Raw genomic sequence first — 21,411 nt, forward strand, 5'->3', positions numbered from 1 at the left:
TGGGAGAAGCTTCAGCTTTGCTTTTTAATAATTTAAGACTGACACACAGCCATCCATTCCCACAGCGTCCCAACCCTTTGGGCACTGTTCAGGCCTAGAGCGGGGAAGTGCCCAGGCAGGACAGCCCACGCCCACCTGTCCCCTGCTATCTCCCTCCTGGCCACCTCACCCACAGCTGCCGGCAGGGAGTCTGGGCAGAGAGCTTGGGGCTGGGGAGAGCGTGGCACCAGCTGCAGCCCTGTGTCCAAGCCCGACAGGAGAAGGAAGATAGAGGCTGCGGCAGCTCCAGCCTTGCTCTGGGCAGAGGCGGAGGGGAGGGTGGTGAGGGCAGGGCCGGTCTGGCCAGTCCCACTGGCCACAGCTGCACTTCCCTGAAATTGGTCTTGGTTTCATTTTTTTTCCTTCAATCTGATATATCACAAAAATTTCCCAGAAATTCTTAATATTCTGGCTACCAGATAACATCTCCCCGATGTTCTCAAACCAGCCCATGTGTTCTGATTTTAGGTTTGGAATATATGGTCAATGGCTGTAAGGCTGTTACTCCAGGACACTTTGCCCATTTCTGGAAAAGAGCAAAGGTGTCAAATGGGAGCTGGGAGAAATGAGACTGAAAAAGGCAGGCTCGAGGCCAATGTGGCCAAGCACTTTCTTTGGTTCTGGAGTGTGAGAGGCTGGGGGAGCCCGACAGAGAGTGGGATGGGCCCTGGGGGTGAGGCAACACTCAGGGACCCAGCGAATCTCTCTCCTCCCCTGCCAACAAAGGTGCAGAAAGAGGTTGACACCACCTCAGGCATGGAGGGACACCCATACTTTCTTTCCCTAGCTCCGCATAAATCAACATCTTTAAACAAAACACAGGAACAGGCTCCTTTCTCTCCCTAGGGTGGTCCATCACCAAGGCCCTGCCACAGCCCAGGGTTACATGCCACTGTCATCTTCATTTCGGGGAACACAGCAGCTCTGTTGGCACATTCCCAGCCATCCCCCCTGGGGCGGTTCAAGGCTTCCAAGGGGGTGACAGTGAGGTCAAAAGCACCTCTGGGTCACCGTGGGACAGGCCTCTGCCTCAGCACACGGATTGACAAGCTCTCTGCGTGCGCCAGGAGCTCCTTAATGTGAGCCAGGCCCAGCCCCGCAACCTTGGCCCCATTCACCTCAAGGAGCTCATCCCCCACCCCCAGCAGCCCCGAGTACAGCTTGGCCGTGCTCTCGTCAGCCATCGCCTGCACGTAGAACCCTGCAAAGGAAAATGGGAGAACTGAACAAATGAAATCCAAATCAGAGACATGCATCTCTGTGGAATGCCGACCAGGTGAGTGCTCCCTGGGGTTGCGGGGGGCAGATGCTCATACAGGGCACTTCTACACACAAACACACACACACACTCTCTCATAATTTCCACCTCACAACTACAACTAGCTTTACACATAGATACAGTGTGCCTGCCTCTATGGTATAACATTTCCCCATCTCTTCTTTTAAAATGCCCCTAGTATAAATAATGCTTTAAGCTGTTATTATTCATGTGTACCCCAGTGTGAATGAGCTAATCTTATCTTTTTCTGAGATGAGCTTTGATTATAGAATAGGGAAGAGAATAATGTTTAAAAATTAAGAAAAAGACCTACTACATGCCTGGCACTGTGCTAGGGGGGATTCACAAATAGACCAGTTGCTGCCCTCAAGTGGCTGGAGTGGTGGGAAGGTATCAATGGAGTAGCAAACATGGCCGAGGTCAAGTCCAACCCTGGTTTGCTTTACAGTATTGTCTAGAACTAGCCCTGGCCTCAGTCTTCCTCGGATGGGATTCCTCACTTAGGATTTAGAGGCATCTTGGCAAAAGCCCGGGAAACATAAAGATTCTACCCCCATTTAAAGCCATGGCAGCTCACTTTTCCCTTCACACATACCCTCTCCCCGCCAGTGCCCCCGAGAGGCCCGGCCTGGCCAGGAGGACCATTCCCTGGGTCTCTAAGGTGCAGAGTGAGCCGGGGGAGAACCTGTTTCTCCTCTTTTCCCCAAGTCTGACCCTGCGACCCATGTCAGTGGAGCAGGCTCTGTGGAGCCTCAGGCTGGCCAGGCTGGGTTCCCCTGGCCTCTCTTGGCCACGCAGTGCTGGAGAGTCCAGCTGAGGGACCCCTCTTGCCTCAACTTCTGCAGAAAACCTTTCAAACTCCCCGTCAGCTACTTCCACCTGAGAGATGCAAGGAGGCACAGGCTCCTCCAGGGAAAGCTGGGCACCCCACCCTGAGTGAGCACAGTGTCTGAGAGCACAGCCCAGTCTGCTGGAGGACTAAGGGGCGGCCTCTGTGCAGCTGACAACACCTGTCGAAGTCACTGGGGCAGCCAAGCACCCCCTTAACACCCTCACTGCTCCCCAGCCTAGGTTGGCTGCTGGCTCCTGGCTCCTGGCTGGCTCTGAGTTAGAAACATTAAGCAGCTGCCTACACATTACTCTCCACTTCCTCTTCCCAAAATCAGCTTTCTTAGAAGGGACCCAAAAGGGCATCTCATCTGGTTCCTCAGTCTCTGGCTTGAAGCCCTTTAACACATCGTGGGCTAGTGGGAGGTCATCTCTCTGTCCACCTAGGCCCCCAGGAGCTCCCTGGCCCCAATAGAAGTCAGGCTTCGAAGAGCCCACCCTCTGGAATCTGGGTTTGAAAGTGCACTGAAATCTCCTCCAACGCACCTGAAGGTTTGTAGCTCCGGGTCTAGCCAATCCAGGCTTTCGACGCGGTCCCTCTCCCTGGTCTGAGTTACAGAAATCCCTTTCGCTGCTTCTTGGCCAGGCAGAGCCTTTCCTGCGAGGCTGTCTCTTCCTGACATGGTATGTGCGCCGTTAGGCTGCACAGGGCTTTCCTCTCGGCCTGTGCCCTTTTTCCTCTCCTATCTGGTGTTTTAACTGCTTGGGGCCCTGCCTGCATGTTGGTGGCACGGGGAGAGGGCAGGTAAGGAGGGGAGGGGCGGAGCCTGCGGAAATGGCTGCTGTACAGCAGGACATGCGTGGGGAGTGATGGGAAAACCCAAAGAACGCAGCCAGAGCCAGACCAGACACTGACGTCATGCGGGCTATTTTGGGGAGACTCTGGGGTAGGTTTCACAACGGAAAGTTATGATAAAAATATGACAGAAGGGGCCAGCCTGGTGGCGTGGTGGTTGAGTTCACAGGTTCAGATCCCAGGCACAGACCTGCAACCCGGTTGTCAAGCTATGCTGTGGCAGGTGTCCCACATATAAAGTAGAGGAAGATGGGCACGGATGTTAGCCCAGGGCCAGTCTTCCTCAGCAAGAAGAGGAGGATTGGCAACAGAGGTTAGTTCAGGGCTAATCTTCCTCACACACACACAAAAATATGACCGAGAGACTGCTATTGTGGGCATTTACTGTCCGCTGGAAATGGCCTTGGTTAAGGATGGATGGTCTCTGTGTGGTGTTCAATTAGAAGCAGAAGGCAAAGCCTGCTGTCCTCACAGGCTTGTGTAGAATCTATGTGAGAGCCAGCAAGTTAACATCAGCATCTTGACGTTTTAGTGAGGAATGCAAACCAGCCCCTGCCCAGGCCCCTCTGAGGCCGAGGAGAAGTGAAGGAGGAAGGGGACAGACATGGCAACTTGTCCAGCACCAGCCACATCCTGTGGTCCTGTGTGCGTGGGGATCTCTGTGTGACATCCAACGGCCAACTGCAGCAGCAGCAGCAGGGCACCCCCTGGGCAGGACAGGGAAGAGATCGCACCAACCCAGGTGAGGGGTGCCCTGGGGAGCAGGCCAGGGCAGAGCCCAAGAGCCCTTGGTCATTAGAGACCCCTGTCCATCAGGACTCCATGACAGGTGACAGGAGAGGGGCTCCCCCTGCCACAAAGGGGCCTGAAGCACTTTTGGGGAGGAGGGAAGGCAGAGAACAATGCCCGGTTGTGTACGCTCTCACATGGGCAGACGGTGCAGATTGTGCCGGTCCCCGTCTGGAGTTCTGCTCCCCAAATACACGTTCTCTTCCTGAAGAGGGAAGGGCAGAAAAGTGCCAGGCACCTTCCTATGTACCTCTTCGAATGCTCCTTATGACTCTGCCAGGTAAGTTTTATTATCTTCAGATCAGAGAACTGAGGCTCAGAGAGTTAAGGTCACACAGCCAGCAGAGGCGCTGGAGTACAAACCAAACTGTGTCTACCCCCTGCCTCACACTGCCTCCGGGGCCCCCTTTCCCCTCACCTGAGGAGACAGGAAGCCCAAGGAACAGGCGGAGTGGCTAGCAGCCTGCTTTATGCTTTATGATGACCAATATGTGTTCACAAACGCCATCTCCCTGTGAGGAAGACATTGTGTCCTCCTGTCCAGAGTGGGGAGAAACTTGTCTTCTCTTCCTCTCACACTCATGTAAAATCCGTCAGCAAACCGAATCAAAACTACCTTCAAGTCAACCAAATACCAACCACCTCTCACCGTCTCCACAGCCAGCCCAGCCCACGCTGCCACCCTCGCGTCTTTCGTGGATTAGTGAAATAGCTTTATAACTGGTCTCCCTGGTTCCACCTTCGTCCCACCAGGCCCAGTCTCACACAGCAGCCAGTGACCCCGTTAAAAGTGTACATCAGAGCCCGGCAGTCTCTGCTCCCAGCCCCAGCGGCCCCGGTCTCACTCGGCACGAAGGCCAATGCCCCTTCCAAGCTCAGCCCCCTCTCCGGCCCCTCGCTCTGTCCACTCTCGCCCTTACCCCACTTTGTTTGTTTCTCAGTACTTTTCACCACCTGACATATAGAATACATAATAGATAAAAATGGATATTTTTTGTGGCTCTAGCCTGTCTCCCTCACGGGAACGTGGACTCCAGGGACAGGGATTTGTCTGTTCCACTGGCTGCTGTCCCCCAGTCCCTACAGCGCCCAGGAGGTGCTCAATATGCCTTTGTTGAAACAGGAACAGATGCAAGAACTCGCTGCCGTCTGCAAATGTGGCAGCAGGCAGGTTTTTCTCCAGATTAAATAACTGACCTGGGAGATCAAAGCCCAGACTAAACCCTCCTCGGCAGAGGCGCCAGGGCAGGCTTCCGAACATGCGTTTCTGTGTCCGTCTCTCTCTCTCTCTCTCTCTCCCCTCCTGCCCACCCCTAGCAGAGCTGTCTTCCTTCCCCATTCATCTGATCTGGGAAATATCTTTTAGGGTCCCTCATCCTGAGATGGATTCTGGCCCACAGATCTTGGGTAACAGCCTGGGCAAGTCATTTTGCTCCAAAAGACTCACGGGGCAGCCTGAGAACTGGCCGGAGTGCAGAAGGATGTCCAGAGCCCCTCCCTGACCCCGCCAGTGTTGAATCAAGACCTAGTGGGCAACCCAGCCAGGGGCCTGGAGCCAGGATCTGTGTGAACATAACCCTCAGGAGCCAGCACTGAGGGAGGGGCCTGGATGTACAGACAGGCAGGCACGTTCCACGTGGCCAGACACACTCAGCAGCTGGGGGAAGGGAACCATGTAAACATCTCAGCCACATCAAATGGATTGCCGAGGACCAGTGAGCACAAAGAATCTCCCTCTGGCTCTCCATTGAAGAGATGGCCTTCAAGATTCTGATTTCAAGATGTCAGAAGACAGCAGAGGGACAGTGGAGCCAAGTTGCCATGTCTATCCCCTTTCTCCAGCAGCCCCACACCTGGACTCTTCCGAGAGTCCCTGAGGGGAGAATTCCAGTCCTTCTGCTGAGAGGTTCTCTGAGTCCAGAGCTCTCTTGCCCAGCCAAAGACCAGAAATGACCACAGCCAAAGGCACTGCTGTGGTTTGCTAAGGCCCAGGGCTGCAGAGCCCGGAAAGGGGAGGGGCATACCTGAGTCCCGGCGCCCGTTCCCCGAGGCCACACAGAAGCCAAAAGTGCCCTCTGGGGAGCGTTGTAGCTGCAGCTGGCTTGTGCCATCTGGGAACACCTCCACCACGCGGCCCACTGTGCGAGCCAGGCTGGGGGCACCCACGTCCTCTACGCTGAGGGCACGGCGGGGCGGGGCCTTGGCTGGCCTGCGAGGGGACCGGAGACAGAGTGAGGGCACAGAGGGCTGGGCACTGGGGCCCAGCCCCTCCCTGGCTTAAAGATGACTGACGCCTCTCGACTGGCATTGGAGGCTGGGGCTCCACCGGCCTCAACCAGCAAAAGAGCCTGCTGGCGCCGAGACTGGCGGGTTCCCACAGCTGTCTGAGGCTCCTCGGAGCCTGTTGCAGAACCAGAAGCCTCCCCCACACCACCAAGAGCAGTGGTTTTTCATCTTTTTGGGTGCAGAGACCTCTCTAAGAATCTGACAAAAGCTATAATTTTATATGTAATTTCCAGGAATTAACGGACCCCTAGAAGTCCCTCCATGGAGCCCCGGGTAAGAGCAGCTAGCCTAGAGAGTCTCACCAGAGAGGGGGGGATTTCTCTAGGCAGGGTGACAAGTCAAGGGCATCTTTGGGGGTCCCTGTCTCTGGATCTTTAGTTGGGCCAAGGAAGCTCTCTGAACATTCTGATCTCAAGACGTCATTAGATAGTAGACAGAGGAATCAAACCTTCCACTCTACCCCTTCCAGCAACCCCACACCTTCTTGGAGCTTAATCGCACAGGTGAGGGCACTAAGGTGCAGCTCCACAACCCCTGTGGCACCTGAGGCACAGGTAGCTGGCCTCACTTTCCCTTAACAGGGATCCCACCTAGGGCCATGCTGCTGAGGCAGGAAGGAGTTAAGCTTATAGCTCCACTGCAGAGAACTCAACTTTCTGAGTTTATCCTCCAAACCACTTGCCCACTCTCACCTGCCAGCCACACTGTGGTCCCCTGGCTCCCCTACCAGGTAGAGGCTGGACCGGTCCACCTTGCCGCTCAGCAGATAATGGAGATTCTGAAAGGAGGCAGCTTTCCGATGCTGGTGAGAGGGTGACCCCTGGTGGGAAAGGTCCAATATTGCAGGTGAGAAAAGGCACCTGGCAGGGGGTTGACATGACCTGACCCCAACCACACACCTGAGGGCCTTCTAGGAAAGTAATGGTACGAGCTTCTGTCATCACTTCAAAGTGCTCTACAGGAATCACCATAACTTACTCAAGGAGATGGCCCCGCACAGGTGATCTGAAGCTTCAACTGTTTTAAATTTTGGCTGCAATAACAACTTAGTACTATAATACTAATGATCTCAGTGATTAAGAAAATCTAATTTTCTCGTTAAGAAAAAAGTGAAAGTAAGTTAATTATAGGATAATAAACAATTTTAGAGTTAAAATCTTAAATATTATTTTGTGATTCTTTAGTATCCTTTTTACAATCACTTACATTCAAAAATTTTTATCTAAGTACATATGCCCCTTAAAACCTTGTGCATAAAAAGATGGACAAGACAAAGTCCCTCAAGGAGTTCACCCCATGATGGGGGCAGGGATGAGCACAGGGAAGTTGGAAGCTCTAAACACATGTTGTAAGTGCTCAGCTAAAAGCACAGACGATGTGCAGGGAAGCAGAGAGACAGACTTCAGCTTAGGAGGTCTGGGGACACTGGGGAGCTGACACCTGAGCAAGGCTTGAAGCACGAACTCTCCAGATGAAGACAGAGGTGAAGGTGCTCCAGGTAGAAGCAGCAGCGTATGCAAAGACATGGAGAGGCGAGAGAAAGCGTGGTATGTTCTGGAACATACACATGGTCTGGGTGGCTAGGCTGCAGAGATGACGGGCTGGAGCCAGGGGCCAGACCTGGAAGGACCTTATATGGCCTGCTAAGGAGCCACCGAGTGATGTTAATCAGAAGAGTTACAAGATCAGACCTGTGTTCTAGAAACTGACCCAGTGAGGAGGCTGTTCTGAAGGTGGGGTGTGGGAGTGGTGGAGATCGAGGCAGTGAGAAGCAGACTTTCAAACAAATACTACACACGTTTATCGCATTTGGAATCTATGCTCTAAAGCAGTACGGCAGATTATCAAGACACTGAAGAAGGGTCCTGGCCTTGTATCAGAGTTCAAGAAGGCTTCCTGGGAGAAGTCATGTTTAACTTCAGTCAGACCTGAAGGACTAGCAGGAGTTCCCTAGGGAAAGAGAGAGAGAGAGGGGGAAGGGAGGAGAGCCTTCCAGATGCAGGTTCAAAGGTCAAGGAGCCGCAGCCACTAGCAGATGTGGGAGCAGCCAGCATGGTTAGGAGTGAGAACAGGGCCACTGGCCCCTCAGGAGGGCAAAATGAACAGCAACCAGTGCCGCCTCCGCCCACCTCTCACCACACACACACTCAGCAGCACAACAGGAAGCAGTTCACCCTGAGATACATCAGAAATATTGCTGGGTGAGAACTCTTTTTTCAGTTCTTGAACATTTCTTCCTGCTGCTCCGTCCTCCCTGCACTTGCTCCCACCCCTCCTGGGCCAGCTTACTTTCTCTCTTCACCCACTCGGCTGACCTTGTCTGTAACCCCTCTACTACGCTAACGGCGCCATTTCCCTCCAGGGGTTCACAGAGATCGGGGCTCTGATGGCAACACGTCCGGGCACCACGGCTCAGACACATGGGACAAATCTAACTTCATGAGGAAAGTGACTTCCTGGAGCCCAATGTCACTCTGGGCTCTTCTCCCCAGCTTACACTGCTCTGCTTCCATTCATTCACCCAGCACATACTCATCGAGCACCGACCCCGTACCAGGTGCTGCTCCTGGTGCGAGACAACCAATGGAATTTCCATTCGGCCTGCATTCTCTTTTCTACCTCAGCCTGGAAAATGCAAGGCTCCAATGCCCCAAACCACAACCACGGGCTTCCTTCTGTCCAGGGGAGGAGAGGAGGGAACAGAAGAACAAACACAATACCTGGAAACACCTGGAATAGAACAGGGCTTTCAAAACCTAGCTGGGAGTCAGTGCGCTGCTGCTGGTCTATCCTCGAGCACATGGGGAGGGAGACCTTCAGCTCGCTGCCCTGCATTCCCTCCCTCCCTCCCTCCCTCACTGTGTATGGATACTATACTAACCATTGTACAAATATTGGGACTATAAAGATCAAGTGCTGTTCCCTCAAAGAATTCACGCTCCAGGGAGGGGAAACAGATCAAAATCAGTTAAAATATTATGTGACAAGTTCCATGAAGGAGGGGAGCACAGGATGAGATGGGAACACAGAGTAGAGGCCCCCAGCTCAGCCCAAGGAAGGGTTGGCAGTGGCTTCCTGGGGGAGGCAATGCCTAAAGTGTTGATGGATGAGCTGACACTAGCAGGTAGAGAAGGTGGGAGAAACATTTCAAGTGAAGATTCAAAGTCAGACAGCGTGTGACCTGATTACAGAACTGCAAGGAAGCCAAGGGTAACTGGGGCCGAGTGTTAGAAGTAGAGCGATGGGAGACAGAAGCAGCCAGGTCACAGAAATGCTTTGGCAGTGTCACGTGATCTAAACTTTATCCTGAGGGTGATAAGGGACCAATGGCGGATATTCAGCAAGGGGGTGACAAGGCCAGATTTGCACATGGGAGGACCACTCTGGAAGGCACGTGGAGAAAGACACAGCAGAGATGCCAGGCAGGAGGCCCTTGAGGTAATCCAGGTGTGAAGTGATTTGTGCTAGACTAACAGAGTCGCTGTGGCCATGAGAAGGTTCCAGAATGAACTGGAGTAGACTCCAGGACTTGGCAGGGGTGGTAGGATTGAGGGAGGGGAGAGGGAGGAGTCTAGGATAAGCCCAGGCGGGGGCAGCTGGCGGAAGAACAGAAGTGTGGGAGGCTGCCCGCCCCCACTGTGTCCAGGGGAATCCAGGTCTCCGGGGTCAACCGTGGGGATGCCAGCAGCTTCCCTTCCCCACCTTGGGCTCCCTGGGTGGCATCCTCAACACTCCATCCCTCCTTTCACCTTTCATCTCAATGGTGGCTACACCACCAGCAGCCTCACACACCCCTTGGCTGGAGCCCTCAGCACTCACCAGATGCAGGGATTGTAAGGATGGGGATCTCTTCACTTTGGGGGTGCTGGTGTGTGAAGCTGGGCCAGGCGCAGGCGGCGGCAGCTGCTCCACACTGTAGCTGTGGGACTTGCCCAACCTGGGCCGCGTGCCCTGGCCCAGGGCCGAGAAGAACTTTTTCAGCCCCAGGGTGGAGGCGATGCTGCTGCTGCTTTTCCCGTTCCTGTCAGAAGGGGCGGCTGAGGGTGGGCCAGGTCCTGCACTGACCCCTGGTACTGCTCTGAAATGCAAGGGTGGACATGAGGTGGGCAGGAGAGGGCTAGGGGGCCGAGGCCAGGGTGGACTGGACCTCAGGGTGCTGTGGGCCCCAGATGGGCCAGCCCCAATGCCTCCTGGAGGAAGTGACAGCCAGGCTGCAGGAAGAAAGGCTGAGCAGACTTCTGCTGGGTCCTCTGCTTGGGCACCTTTTAGGAAGAAGAGCTCAGACAAGATCCTTGGCATCACATTCAACCACGGGTTCACCCAATCATTCATTCCTTCATTCATTCAGCATTTTTTCAGGACCTCTTCTAGGCTTCTCGCAGGCACTGGCGCATGTGGTAAGCAAGACAGACAAGGTCCTCGCTCTCGGGAGCTTATAAACAAAAACTAGTAAACGAAGGCGGAAAACCGTCAGTGACTGATGAGTAGGGTGAGGCAGAGAGTGACAGGGTGGCCAGCAAAGGTCTCTCCGAGAAGATGATATTTAAAGTGAGAAGTGAATGGCAAGAAGGAGCCAGTCCTGCCAAGCCCGGAGGTGAGAATTCCGGGGCGAGGAAACAGCTGGCGCCACAGCTCTCAGGCAGGGAGAGGCTCGGTGTGTTCCAGAACACAACAGGGCCAGGCCATTAGCACTTGGACAGAATGCGCAAGGGAGAAAGACGTGCCAGATGAGGTCAGATAAGTAGGCGGAGGCCGGATTACATTGAGCTGTAGGCCAAGGTAAGGGGTTCGAATTCTATTTCAAGTGAGAGGAAAAGCCATTGGCGGGGGCAGTTTAAGCAGGAGAAACGACATCCTCTAAGGTTTTAAAAGATACCTTTGACCACTGTGTGAAGAAGGAATTGTAGGGGGCAAGAGGGAGGCAGACAGCAGGTAGGGGTTCTCCAGACAGGAACTGCAGCTGACACCAGGAGAAGCACGGAAAGGGTGGACACGGGAGCTGGGGAGCACTTGCAGTGGATGCGAGTGGGGAGGCAGGAAGAGCAGCCCAGATTTGGGGGTGAGCACCGTGTGGGTGGTGGTGTGTTTGCTGGGAGGACAATCGGGGGACCAGTTTGGTCAGCAGTGATCGAGAGTTCGGTGTGGCAGTGTTGAGTCTGGGGTGCCTCTCACACCCCTGGGTAGAGACGTTGGCGGAAACCGGAGGTACGAATCTGAGCTCTGGGGAGCACACCGGCTGGAGATGGAGACTTGGCTCTCGGTGGCATGTGAAGCCTTGGGCTACATGTCACCAGGAGTGGCGCGCAGTGGAGAAGAGAAAGTCCCAGCCAGAGGACTAACTTTCCAGGGCTGTGAGGCCCCAGAGCGTGGACTCAGACCCTCTAGGCTGCAGGAGAGAATGGCACTGTGAATGCTGGGCTCAGCATTCCTCAGCATCTGGTTGTTTCCAAGCCCCGAGTCAGGAGCGAGTCCCCTCAGACAGACGGCTCCATCCGGGGAGCACCTCGAGGGCTGGGACTGTCTGGTCAGCTGTGCCCAGCACAGCGCCTGGAGCTCGAGGCTCTTCAACGAATGCTCGGTGAATGAATAATCAAGTACGTTAGAACAAAACGGTTCAGAAAAGAGTATTGGGGTGCCGTGCTTGGACATATCTAGGAACCTTCAAGGATTTGGGAGTAGTGAGGTCAGTCACGCTACCACTCCAGGGGGCTCTCTTTCCCCACCCAGCATCCCCAGACCCCCACTCCTGCCGTCAGGGCTCTTGCTCTTGTCACTCACCGGGATGACACGTGTCCTCTGGAACTTGACTCTGTCCTCTGCAGGCCTCCCTCTGGTTCTTGGCTGGACTCAGGCTCCTCTGAGGCCAGGGAGAGGCTGACACCCACGGTGCTGACGGTGCCAGCAGCTGCTGAGCCGAGAAAGCCCTGGAGTCCTCCTGCAACAACCACAGCATCCCTCCGTGTCACTGACCCATCGCCTCAGATCACAGCGGAGGGAGGGGACATTCCCCAAGACAGAGGCAGGAGAGCCAGAGGAAGGTGGGGCGGGACAGGAGCCCCAAGAGAGCGGTGGAGACAGTGGTGAGACACCCACAAGGCAGGGGTGGGGTCTTGTTTACTCTGTAGCCCCATCTCCCCCAGCACAGCACCTGGTACACAGTAGATAATTAGTAAATGTCTGTAAAATGAAGGGGCTGCTTGTGATAAGTCATGTCCCTCCTAATCAAGAGATAGTGGGAGTGGGGGAAATTTTGTATTCCTGGGACAAAAACCACCATCTTGTCGGTTGTGATTTCCTACAGCTTTAACGATAGCCACCATTTTTGGAGCATCTATGATGTGCCAGGCAATGAGTTAAACCCTCTACAGAAATTATGTCACAGTTCCTAGGAGATAGGTTCTGTTATTACCCTCAGGTACAGGGGAGGAGTCTGGGGTGCAGAGGGGTTAAGTGAGTGCCCAGGACCTCCTGGCTAACGAGAGGAGCTTCAGCTGGCCCTCTGCTCCAGGCCAGCCTGAGAAGGTGAAGGCCAGGCTGCCTAGAAAGGGCAGCAGATCTCAGAACAGAAGCCTCGCAGGAAGTGGTCAGTGGCAGCCAGCAGAGCCCACCAGAGAGAAGGCAACCACACCTTAGCACGGTCGGGAGGGAGCGTAGGGTGGGGCCTGCCTCCTCAAGGTTCATGTGAGCAAGGGCTAGAGAGGGACAGTGTCTGTGTCTCCCTGTGCAGTGGAGGGGGTGGTCAGCCCCAGCCACCCTGGGGGGCATCCACATCCTCAGTAAGGTCCATATGGCCTGAGTGAGTGGCTGAGTCGCTCATCTCAGATCACAACATCGGGGATCAGAGCCTAAGGCTGCTCACACCCAGGATTTGCCCACAACATGAGGACGCTTCTAAGGGCAGAGGTGAATCCTACCTCCTTCAGCAGCCTTGCCCGCTGAAACCTACCAACCTGCCCAGCAACGCCAGGGGTCTGGGAGGGCTCTGCCGGCTGGTCATCGTGTCCCCCAGACAGCACGTCTGCCTGGCCACAGAAGGCCTCAAGGGCAGGACTGCTGCTGAATTAGTTCATGCATTCCCCACAGTGCCTGGTACAGGGCCTGGCAGGTAACACATGCTCGGTCAATACTGAATAAATGCACGAGTACATGAAGGAAATGAAGATGTTGAAGGGGCAGGGCCTCAGCCACGTGATTATGAGGCATTTACTGCTCTGAGCAAATAGTAAATCTTGGAGCTGCTGCCTCCTCCTGCTCTGGCGGTAGTCAAACTCCCTAAAGCCCAGGCCTTGAGCAGCCACAGAGCTTGGAGCTTCTATACACACCTCAGGGCTCCCAGCAGTTCCCACCACCGCCTCCCCACGTTCTGCCTCCCCCAGGGGGAGCTGGCTAATCCGCCTCCAGGCTCCTGTTGAATCCTGCATCCAGCCCACACACCCCACAGCTTCCCGGACACCTGCTGCTGCTCGGAGGGGCTCCAACGGAGGGGCTCCAACGGGCTGCTGCGAGTGTGCATGGCTATGTCACCTATCAAGATGAAAGGTAAGTGAAGACTCTGAGTGCCTGGTGGGCCACAGAGCTGGCCTGGGCTCTTTGCTCTAGGACTGCCTTGGACAGGGCAATCCCTTACCATCTCCACAGTCCTCCAGGGGTGCCTCTGGCTCCTTGCTTCGGGGGCCCTTCTCCACCCTGCCCTCAGGGCTGGCTCCTCCCTGGGGCTCCTGCAGCCCCCAAGGCACACTATTGTTACAGCTGTTGGTGGACAGGGCCAGCAGCGGGTGCCTGACTTGGGGGCCGCAGGGCTGGGTCTGTGGAGGGATGAGTTCACAGGTCCTGGGAACTACACTTCTTGAAGGAGGCCGGGGGGTGTTCACAGGCTCTCCCTGGTCCCCTGGCCCTCGGGGCCCAGCCAGGGCTGTATGCCTGTGAGACCCAGGCGAGGTGGTTTTCCTTGAAGACGGGGGGGTTGGCACCCAGCCTTCGTCCGGGAGGGAAGCGGTTGGCTGCTGGGCCTGATTGGGGGCCGAGGGTTCTGCATGACTCTGTTGCAGGGAGGAAGCAGAGGGAGTTTCCAGAGACTCGGGACCCTCTACAACCTGGGCTTGTCTGCCTGGCCCGGAGGACCCCAGCTTCATGCAGGAGGCCACAGCACAGGCTGTCCTGCACTGAGCCCTGGCATCCACCGGGTGAGCCCAGTGACTTCCCAGCCCTGGTCCACGCTGCCCCTGGGACCCCAGGGAAGCCCTCTTAGATTCCAGGACAGGAGGCTTCGAGAAAGCGTCTTCTCTGGGAAACAGAGTCCCCTCAGGTGCATGTCCTCTGCCTTCTTTGCCCTCATCTGAAGCCTCCACGAGGTCAACCCCAGGCGGGCAGTGCCGGGCCTCAGGGCTCCGGGGCAGCTCCATTTCAGCCTTCCGGAACCACCTGTGGCCTCCTCGAGGCCTGAAGCCCCGCAGACGGGCCCTGCTGGGCTGAGAGGTCCCAGCCTCCTCGCTATCGGTCCGGCAGCTGTCCGAGGTGTCCGTGCTGTCCAGGGCAGAGTCCACCTCCTCAGGGCGCACGGGGTCTCCGATGTGTGTCTCCCGGATCCACTGGGTGTGGAGTCCTGGCTGCGCAGGGAGGGGCCTGATGGGGGCGCTCCAGCCCCGAGAGCTAAGGGGCTCCGCCAGCATCCCCTCCGTCCCACAGGCAGCGTGGCGCTCCTGGAGGTGCCTCGGGTCGGGGGCTGCCTTCCCCTGGGCAGGGCGCCGGTCCTCCAGGCAGTGGCCACAGGCTCGGCACTTCCTCTCCCGGCCCCGGGCGGGCGGCGGCGCCGGCAGGGCCCTCCGATCCCGCCCGCCCCCGGGCCTGCGCAGGGCCCCTTCGCCGGCCTCCCTGCGCTGGAAGCCGCCGTTCATGTAGGCGGCGAGGTCGGGCTTGGAGCGCAGCGGGCCCTGCTCGCCCGCCTGCAGCGCGGAGCCCAGCACCTGGCGCTGCCGCTGCTGCAGCCGCTCCAAGTAGCGGGACTCGGCGTCGCGAGCAGACTCATCCTCGAAGCGGACGTGGGACGGGGAGGGGCCCCGCTTCGGCCACTGCCCGCTGCTGGACTCCCCGCTGGAGGAGTCACTAGTGTTCCCATTCTGGAGGTTGTCTCTGCAGGCAAGGGTCATCCTCGGGTCCAGGGCTGGGCTTCTCCCGGCATCTCTGATGGGGAGACAGGAGGAGAGAGGTCACAGGCAGAAGGATGGGGAGGAAGGCACCCTGGGGCACAGTCTCCCACAGTGCTCCTGGTCACTACAACCCCCAAGTTACCCCCAATCAGGTTCCTGGGTGAGTCAGAGAGCAAATCAGAGTAGCTTACCAGGCCATCCTAACCCTGAGACACAGCCCTAAACAAAACCAACACGACCTTCTTCCCTCTTGTCTTTCCCTCTGTTGCCCGGCTCAGCCTGAGTTCAGATGAAACATTACTAAACTCAGGATTGTACAGAAGTAGGATACCCAAGTCCTCACATGTGTGACATGTGTGTGTTTAGGAGAGGAAGTGAGCCTGGCCATCACAGGCATCTGGTAGTGAAGAAGTGTGGCAAGACTGTATTTCCTATAAAGGTTTAATGGGAAGAATGTATTTTAAGTCTCTATGGAGATTGTGTGGGACCCGAAGTCAGCGTTTCTAAGCATTCTTGCTCCCAAAAGTGGCCACTCAGGGTTCCTGGTCTTCTTGCTTAGACAGGAGGTAGGCAGAGTGACACCCGTGTTTCTCCCAGGACTCCCCATCCTGTCTGGCCAACACCCTCTCCGGTACCTGCTCCCCCCAGCCCCTCGCACACTCCCATCCTGAGAAGCTGTGCTACAAAGAGTCTTCACATTTCGTCATCAGCCTGGGCTTCGGGAGGCCCTGTGGCTGATGGTCAAATCCTGCTCAGCCCCAGAAAACATCCCCACAAATCTCACATCAGGGTCCCTGGAGCCAGAAAACCTGAGTTTCAGGCCACTATGCAAACCGACCCAGGCCCATAGGCCATTTCCTACCAGAGGCCACCTAAGTAAGGACCCTCCTTCTCCCTTCCTTTTCCCTGCAGTGGCCTCCCCATCAATCTACTGCTAAATGTTCGGGATTCACATCATTTCTCTCATTTATCACCTCCTTATCACTCACACTGGACCCCTGCAGTGACCTCTTATCCACTGCCTCCTGTCTGTTGGTCCCCCTGGAGCACAGCTTCATCACACCAACCCCCAAGGGGGTGCAGGATCAAGTTCACAGTCTGTGAGGTAAAAACACAGGCCCTCCACATTCCTCCCTGCTTTCTTCTCCAGCTCTGTCCCCTGCCACCTACTTGTAGGGCCTCCAGACTTCCCACCCCATCCACCTCCTGCGGCCCTCCTGCCATCCTTTCCTGGAATCTTCCTTCTTAACCAGCCTGCATTTGAATCCTATTCATTAAATCTTACCTGTTGTATAGATACCATGTATGATGCTTAATTTTATGTGTCAGTTTGGTTGGGCCATGGTGCCCAGGTACTTGGTCAAACATTATTCTGTATGTTTCTGTGAAGATGTTTTGTGGATAAGATTAACATTTAAATTGGTGGACTTTGAAGAAAGCTCCATGCTTCAAAATACCCTCTATGAAGCAGTGGGCCTCACTCAACCAGTTGAAGGCCTTAACAGAACAAAGACTGAGCTCCCCTGAGCAAGAAAGAATTCTACCAGCAGACAGCCTTTGGAATCAAGCTGCAACTCTTCCCTGGGTCCTAAGCTTGCCAGCCTACCCTGCAGATTTCGGACTTATCCAGCCTCCACAATCACGTGAGCCAATTCCTTAAAATAAATCGTTCTCTCTCTCTCTCTCTCTATATATATATATATATGCACATTCTGTTGGTTCTTTCTCTGGAGAACCCTGACTAATACACCATGATAACATCTCCCTCCTCTGAACATCTGTACCACTCATTTGTCATCACAGACCCAGAAGATGTCAGGGCTGGAAGGGACTGCATGACCACATGGCCCCTCCTCATTCCTGCCAAGGAGAGGCCACACAAGACCAGTTCCCAGGCTGACCAGCACCTGAGCAGCTGGGAAAGGCAAGCTGTGGGGATTTTTTCTCCTCATAAGGAGCCACGAAAGTAGAACCAGACACTGACTATGCTGATGGTCCAGTCCCATCTAGAGACAGGGGCCTGGATTTTAGAGACCTGCTACTTCTTTCCAATGACCCAGAAGTGTACCCGTGCAGACGGTTATCCATGCCGGCACACCTTATGTGTTATGTTACTGTTTTTAGCCCTCAAAGTGCCTACTAAGCTTCCCTAACTTTACCCTCCTGCTCCTCCTCCTCTGTCTCCCCAGAGAATTAAACTCTGCTCCAATAGCACGCTGTAAACAGCACGATTTGCTCAAGCTGCCTCGACACTTCAACAACTTATTATAACAAAATGTATGTGAGGATAAGTGGATTTACTAATCCTTCCTCTAACTGGATGCTTCAGTGATTCTGGAAGAAAGATGCCAATGTTCTCAAAAAGGCTGCCTTAACGTGAGTTCCTTCTTTACCAAATTTAAGCTACCCGACAGAAGGACAAATACGGTATGCAGTTAAAAGGAAAGGAGTTCAGATGACAGCAGGAAGAAACCATCCGTGCTTAAGAATCACTGCTAAACATGCCAGCCAGTGGGGCGAGTGGTCACTGAACTGGTTGACTTCTAGAACTATACGTGGCATTTATTGGACTGGACAGTGTGTCTTTTCAGGCTGTTTCTTTCTGCATGGACAAATGGCCTTGCCTGTCTGGCTGAGGTGAACATGACCTGTGCCCTGGGGGTGTCACCAGCCATTCCTAACCCTCCCCCTGCTCTGTGCCTTGACAGCAAAGCCACTGACCAGTCTCACAGCCCTGATGGGGTGGAACGATCTGGATTGCTGATGGCCTGGAGCATGATGTACAGAGGCTACCCTTTGGGATCAGGTGGTGAACTGAGAGGTCGGAGTTAACTTGTCCAAGACTGATTCCCTGCAAGGCTCCCTGGGAACCAGTGATGGCTGAGGGCTTAAGGCCCTCGCTCACCTGTGCCGTGTCAGATAGACTACTTTCAAATCTTTCCCCCAGCCCTCTGATCACACCAGGGGAGAGGCTGGTGCTCGCCCAACTGTGAATGCTGCGCTGGCAGAATAAAGCTGGAGCCAAGGTCCTGCCATGTCGTACTGCGTTGTATTCGAGCCCCCGATTCACCCCAAGGAGGGATGAGACCTCCTAAGTCATGCAGCTTGAAAGCGCCACGGTGCACGCGCTGGGGCCTCCCTGGGTGACCTGCGTGTCCACCAGATATCTGCACTGCCCTGGGATGCAAGGGGCACTGGGGGCCTGCACCCCTGCCCCTCCTCCTGACTCCAGCATTCTCCTCAGTTAGCACTGCTCCAGGAGGAATGTTTATTAAGAAAAAAACTATTGCTAAGCAAATGGATCTGCCTGCTTTGAGATCTGAGCAGACCCTGTGCTTAAAAGGGCTGCTTTGAGGAATACTGAAGAGTTGTCAGTCACCCTGTTTTCTGGAACTCACGTTCAGACAGGGCCAACCTTTCCATCACAACAGCCACAGTGCCCAGGGGCCACAATACTTCCAGGGGCCCAGGAAAATGTTTTATTTTAAAGTCAGAAGAAAATAAATAAACTTTTAAGTCAAAGAAAACATTCTAATATATAATATTAATATATTCACCTTTAAACCAGCATGGTCATAAAACATAATTTTTAATTCTTTTTATGGAGGAAAGGGCCCACAGAGGCAAGAGTATCCAGGGCCTCCAAAAGTCATAATGTGGGCCTGCATTTAGTGAGGGGTTCATAGCTGAGAGGTCAAGCTCCTGATAGGATCACCCGTGGTGAAGATGGTGCAGGGTCTCTGCCTGTCTCAGCACGGCTAGGGAGGCCCCTCTGACCCCCGTGCTGGTGACGTGTTCTGCTGGTGACTGCGAAGTACTGAAGCCCTAAGCCCTTGCCCCTGAGGACCCCACCCACACCTGCGTCTCTTGAGCCTTTCAGGATCTGAGGAAGGGGCTGTAGGCAACCACTCTGGGGGGGTCACTGTCCATGTGGGGTTCCTGGGTCAGCTCTCCAGAGCATTCTGGCCCAGGAAAGGAAGGCTCTAGCCAAAGAAACAGCATCACCTCACCTTCCAGAAACAAGAGGAGCCCCACGGAGCAGAAGGTCTACGCCCACTGCACAGACAGGACACCCTGGCCGGCCAGGCCCACCCAATGCAGGAAAGGCCCCCTGGGAGATGGGGTACACCAGCTTGGACACGACAACCCCTGCGCAGGCCCCAGAGGGCAATGCCTGCTCTGCTGATGGGCGGTGGGCTGCACTTTCCGGGGAGGGAAAAAGAAAGCCCGGCTTGAAAGGCAGTACGTGCCTAATCTAACAAGGGCGTCCAGGTCCCGTCAGCAGCATCAGTGACCTTGACTTTTATATACAAGATGGGGAATTGAGCCAGCCTAGAAGTCATGCCGAAGGTAGAAATAACAGTTTTCTTCTAAAAAGGGAAATAAGGAGAGCTTAATCACATAAGGTACCTTCAACTCAATTACTGAAAGCCAGAGGCCTCCCCCAGCAGTGCTGGAAAAGTGCGTGAAGGCACGGTGAAGATTCTGGAGACACGTGCAGAGCGAATAACGCATTTCAGCAGCAAGCAAATAGCGTACCTGCCAAGCTTCTCAAGGTGAGGCTCCGCAGATGCCCCAACAATCGTCCCCCTTGGGGAGGATTCTGCCTCAGAACCTGGAGTTGAATAGCCTCCATGGGAAGGCCCCTTTCTAGAGGCCCACTTTCTACAACAACGTTGTCCTAACCACACAACCCATGTGACCTACACACGCTCTACAGTCTTAACACAGCCACTATCTGACACAGAACAATAGCACTTCCGGTGTCATCCTCCCAGGCCCTGCATCTTGCTGACATGTTCTGCCCTCCCAGGATTAGGAACACCAACCTAGGTGTACCTGTCCCCAAAAGGCAAGAGCCTGTGCTTCCAGGAGCTGCTCAATTTCTACATTGATTTGCTTCCAGAAAATGCAGCTACGGCTAATTCTTCATCTCCTGGAAAAGCCTGTCTGTTCAGGCTTGCCCCAGCCAACTCCAGTCAGACCAAGGATAAAGACGGCTTTCTGGAGACTGCTCTGTCTGCCCCCGCTCCTCTCTCATCTTTCACTAAGCTGCTTTTTGGAAGGACTGATGCCTCTGGGCTGGAGGGCGGCGCTCCTGCATCTAACCGAGGCCCATGTGGCATCTCCATGTTAACTCGGCAGCGCTCTCCAGGGTGATCTGACAAGCGTAACCTTTAGAAGCATCTGCAGCAAGCCATCTGGTGTTGATTTTCAGCTATACCCTCTGAGGATTCACCAGCGCTGCCAAGTCAAAGTAATTCTTTTCTGGACACAGCAGCTGCTAAAGTGGGTCACCTTGCATTTCTACAGCATTTCTATGGCCAGGGGACAGCCTGCAAAAGAGAACCTACTTTCAGGTTAGTGATTGGGGTTGTTGTGAGCTGCTGATGTGTCTGGAAGAGGAAGTGTCCAAGAGTACATTTACACACTCAAGGCTATTGTGCAGATAGTTTTGCCTATTTTGAGGCTACCAACCCCAACCCTAGTACCTATAGAAAGTGGAAGGGGAGGGTTTCGTGGAAGTGTCAGGCTCTGGGCCCCATATACATGCAGAGAAGAATAGTTAGGATGCTTCAAAGAAGCCATGCCCATTCCTAACTAGTGCCCTCCAGCTAGAGGGAGACAAGGCACAAAATGTGGAAATAAAAGGGTAGCCTGTCTGGCACCTCTTGCCAGGATTTAGGGTCTCCTGAGCCCCCCTCCTAAGGGTCACCATGACAATGAACACAGAGGCAGGCTACAGCCCCCTGCTCATGCTGGAATCATCTCAATGGTGCCATGAAGGTCCTCAGCCTTTAATGAGCAGGCTCGGCATGCCCCATCATAGAGCATGTGGTGCAGTTCCAGATTCCACTGAGAATCCTCGCTCCCTCTAGTGCCACGTGGTGATGGAGACCGGCTGACCTAGCATGCCCACCATGCCAAACAAGCCACAGGCCTTGTCGGCTGCACAGATGGTCCTGCTTGGGACAGGTACAATGTGGCATGTGCTGGCAACCAGATCTCAGGCCCAGGTGCACCAGCTCTGGTGTGGTGAACTCCATGTCTAAGTGGTTCCTTGAGGTGCACCGTACACGGAACAGGCACAATGATGGGGATGGTATGTCGCTCAGGGAGCAGCCACATATGTGGTGTGCTGGTCTGAACATCCTTGAACTTGTTCTTTTCCTATCTCTTCATCCCTG

The 21,411-nt window shown here is 54.7% G+C and overlaps 1 protein-coding gene across 2 annotated transcripts in view; it reads right to left on the reverse strand.

The window, feature by feature from the left end:
• Positions 1 to 21,411, reverse strand: part of KIAA1614 (KIAA1614 ortholog) — a 37,153-nt gene continuing 15,742 nt past the window's right edge. The window contains exons 5-10 of one of the 2 annotated variants that reach the window (XM_058539932.1): positions 13,705 to 15,257; positions 11,856 to 12,012; positions 9,897 to 10,155; positions 6,770 to 6,897; positions 5,816 to 6,000; positions 1 to 1,240 (exon numbers count right to left, since the gene is read on the reverse strand). In XM_058539932.1, coding sequence (XP_058395915.1) covers positions 1,047 to 1,240; positions 5,816 to 6,000; positions 6,770 to 6,897; positions 9,897 to 10,155; positions 11,856 to 12,012; positions 13,705 to 15,257 — 2,476 coding nt within the window. In that variant the 3' untranslated portion in view covers positions 1 to 1,046. Of the gene's footprint in view, positions 1,241 to 5,815; positions 6,001 to 6,769; positions 6,898 to 9,896; positions 10,156 to 11,855; positions 12,013 to 13,704; positions 15,258 to 21,411 lie in introns of those variants that run through there. The other variant, XM_058539933.1, reaches the window with a different exon arrangement.

Source organism: Diceros bicornis, chromosome 4 (assembly GCF_020826845.1).
Source record: "Diceros bicornis minor isolate mBicDic1 chromosome 4, mDicBic1.mat.cur, whole genome shotgun sequence".
Lineage (NCBI taxonomy): Eukaryota > Metazoa > Chordata > Mammalia > Perissodactyla > Rhinocerotidae > Diceros > Diceros bicornis.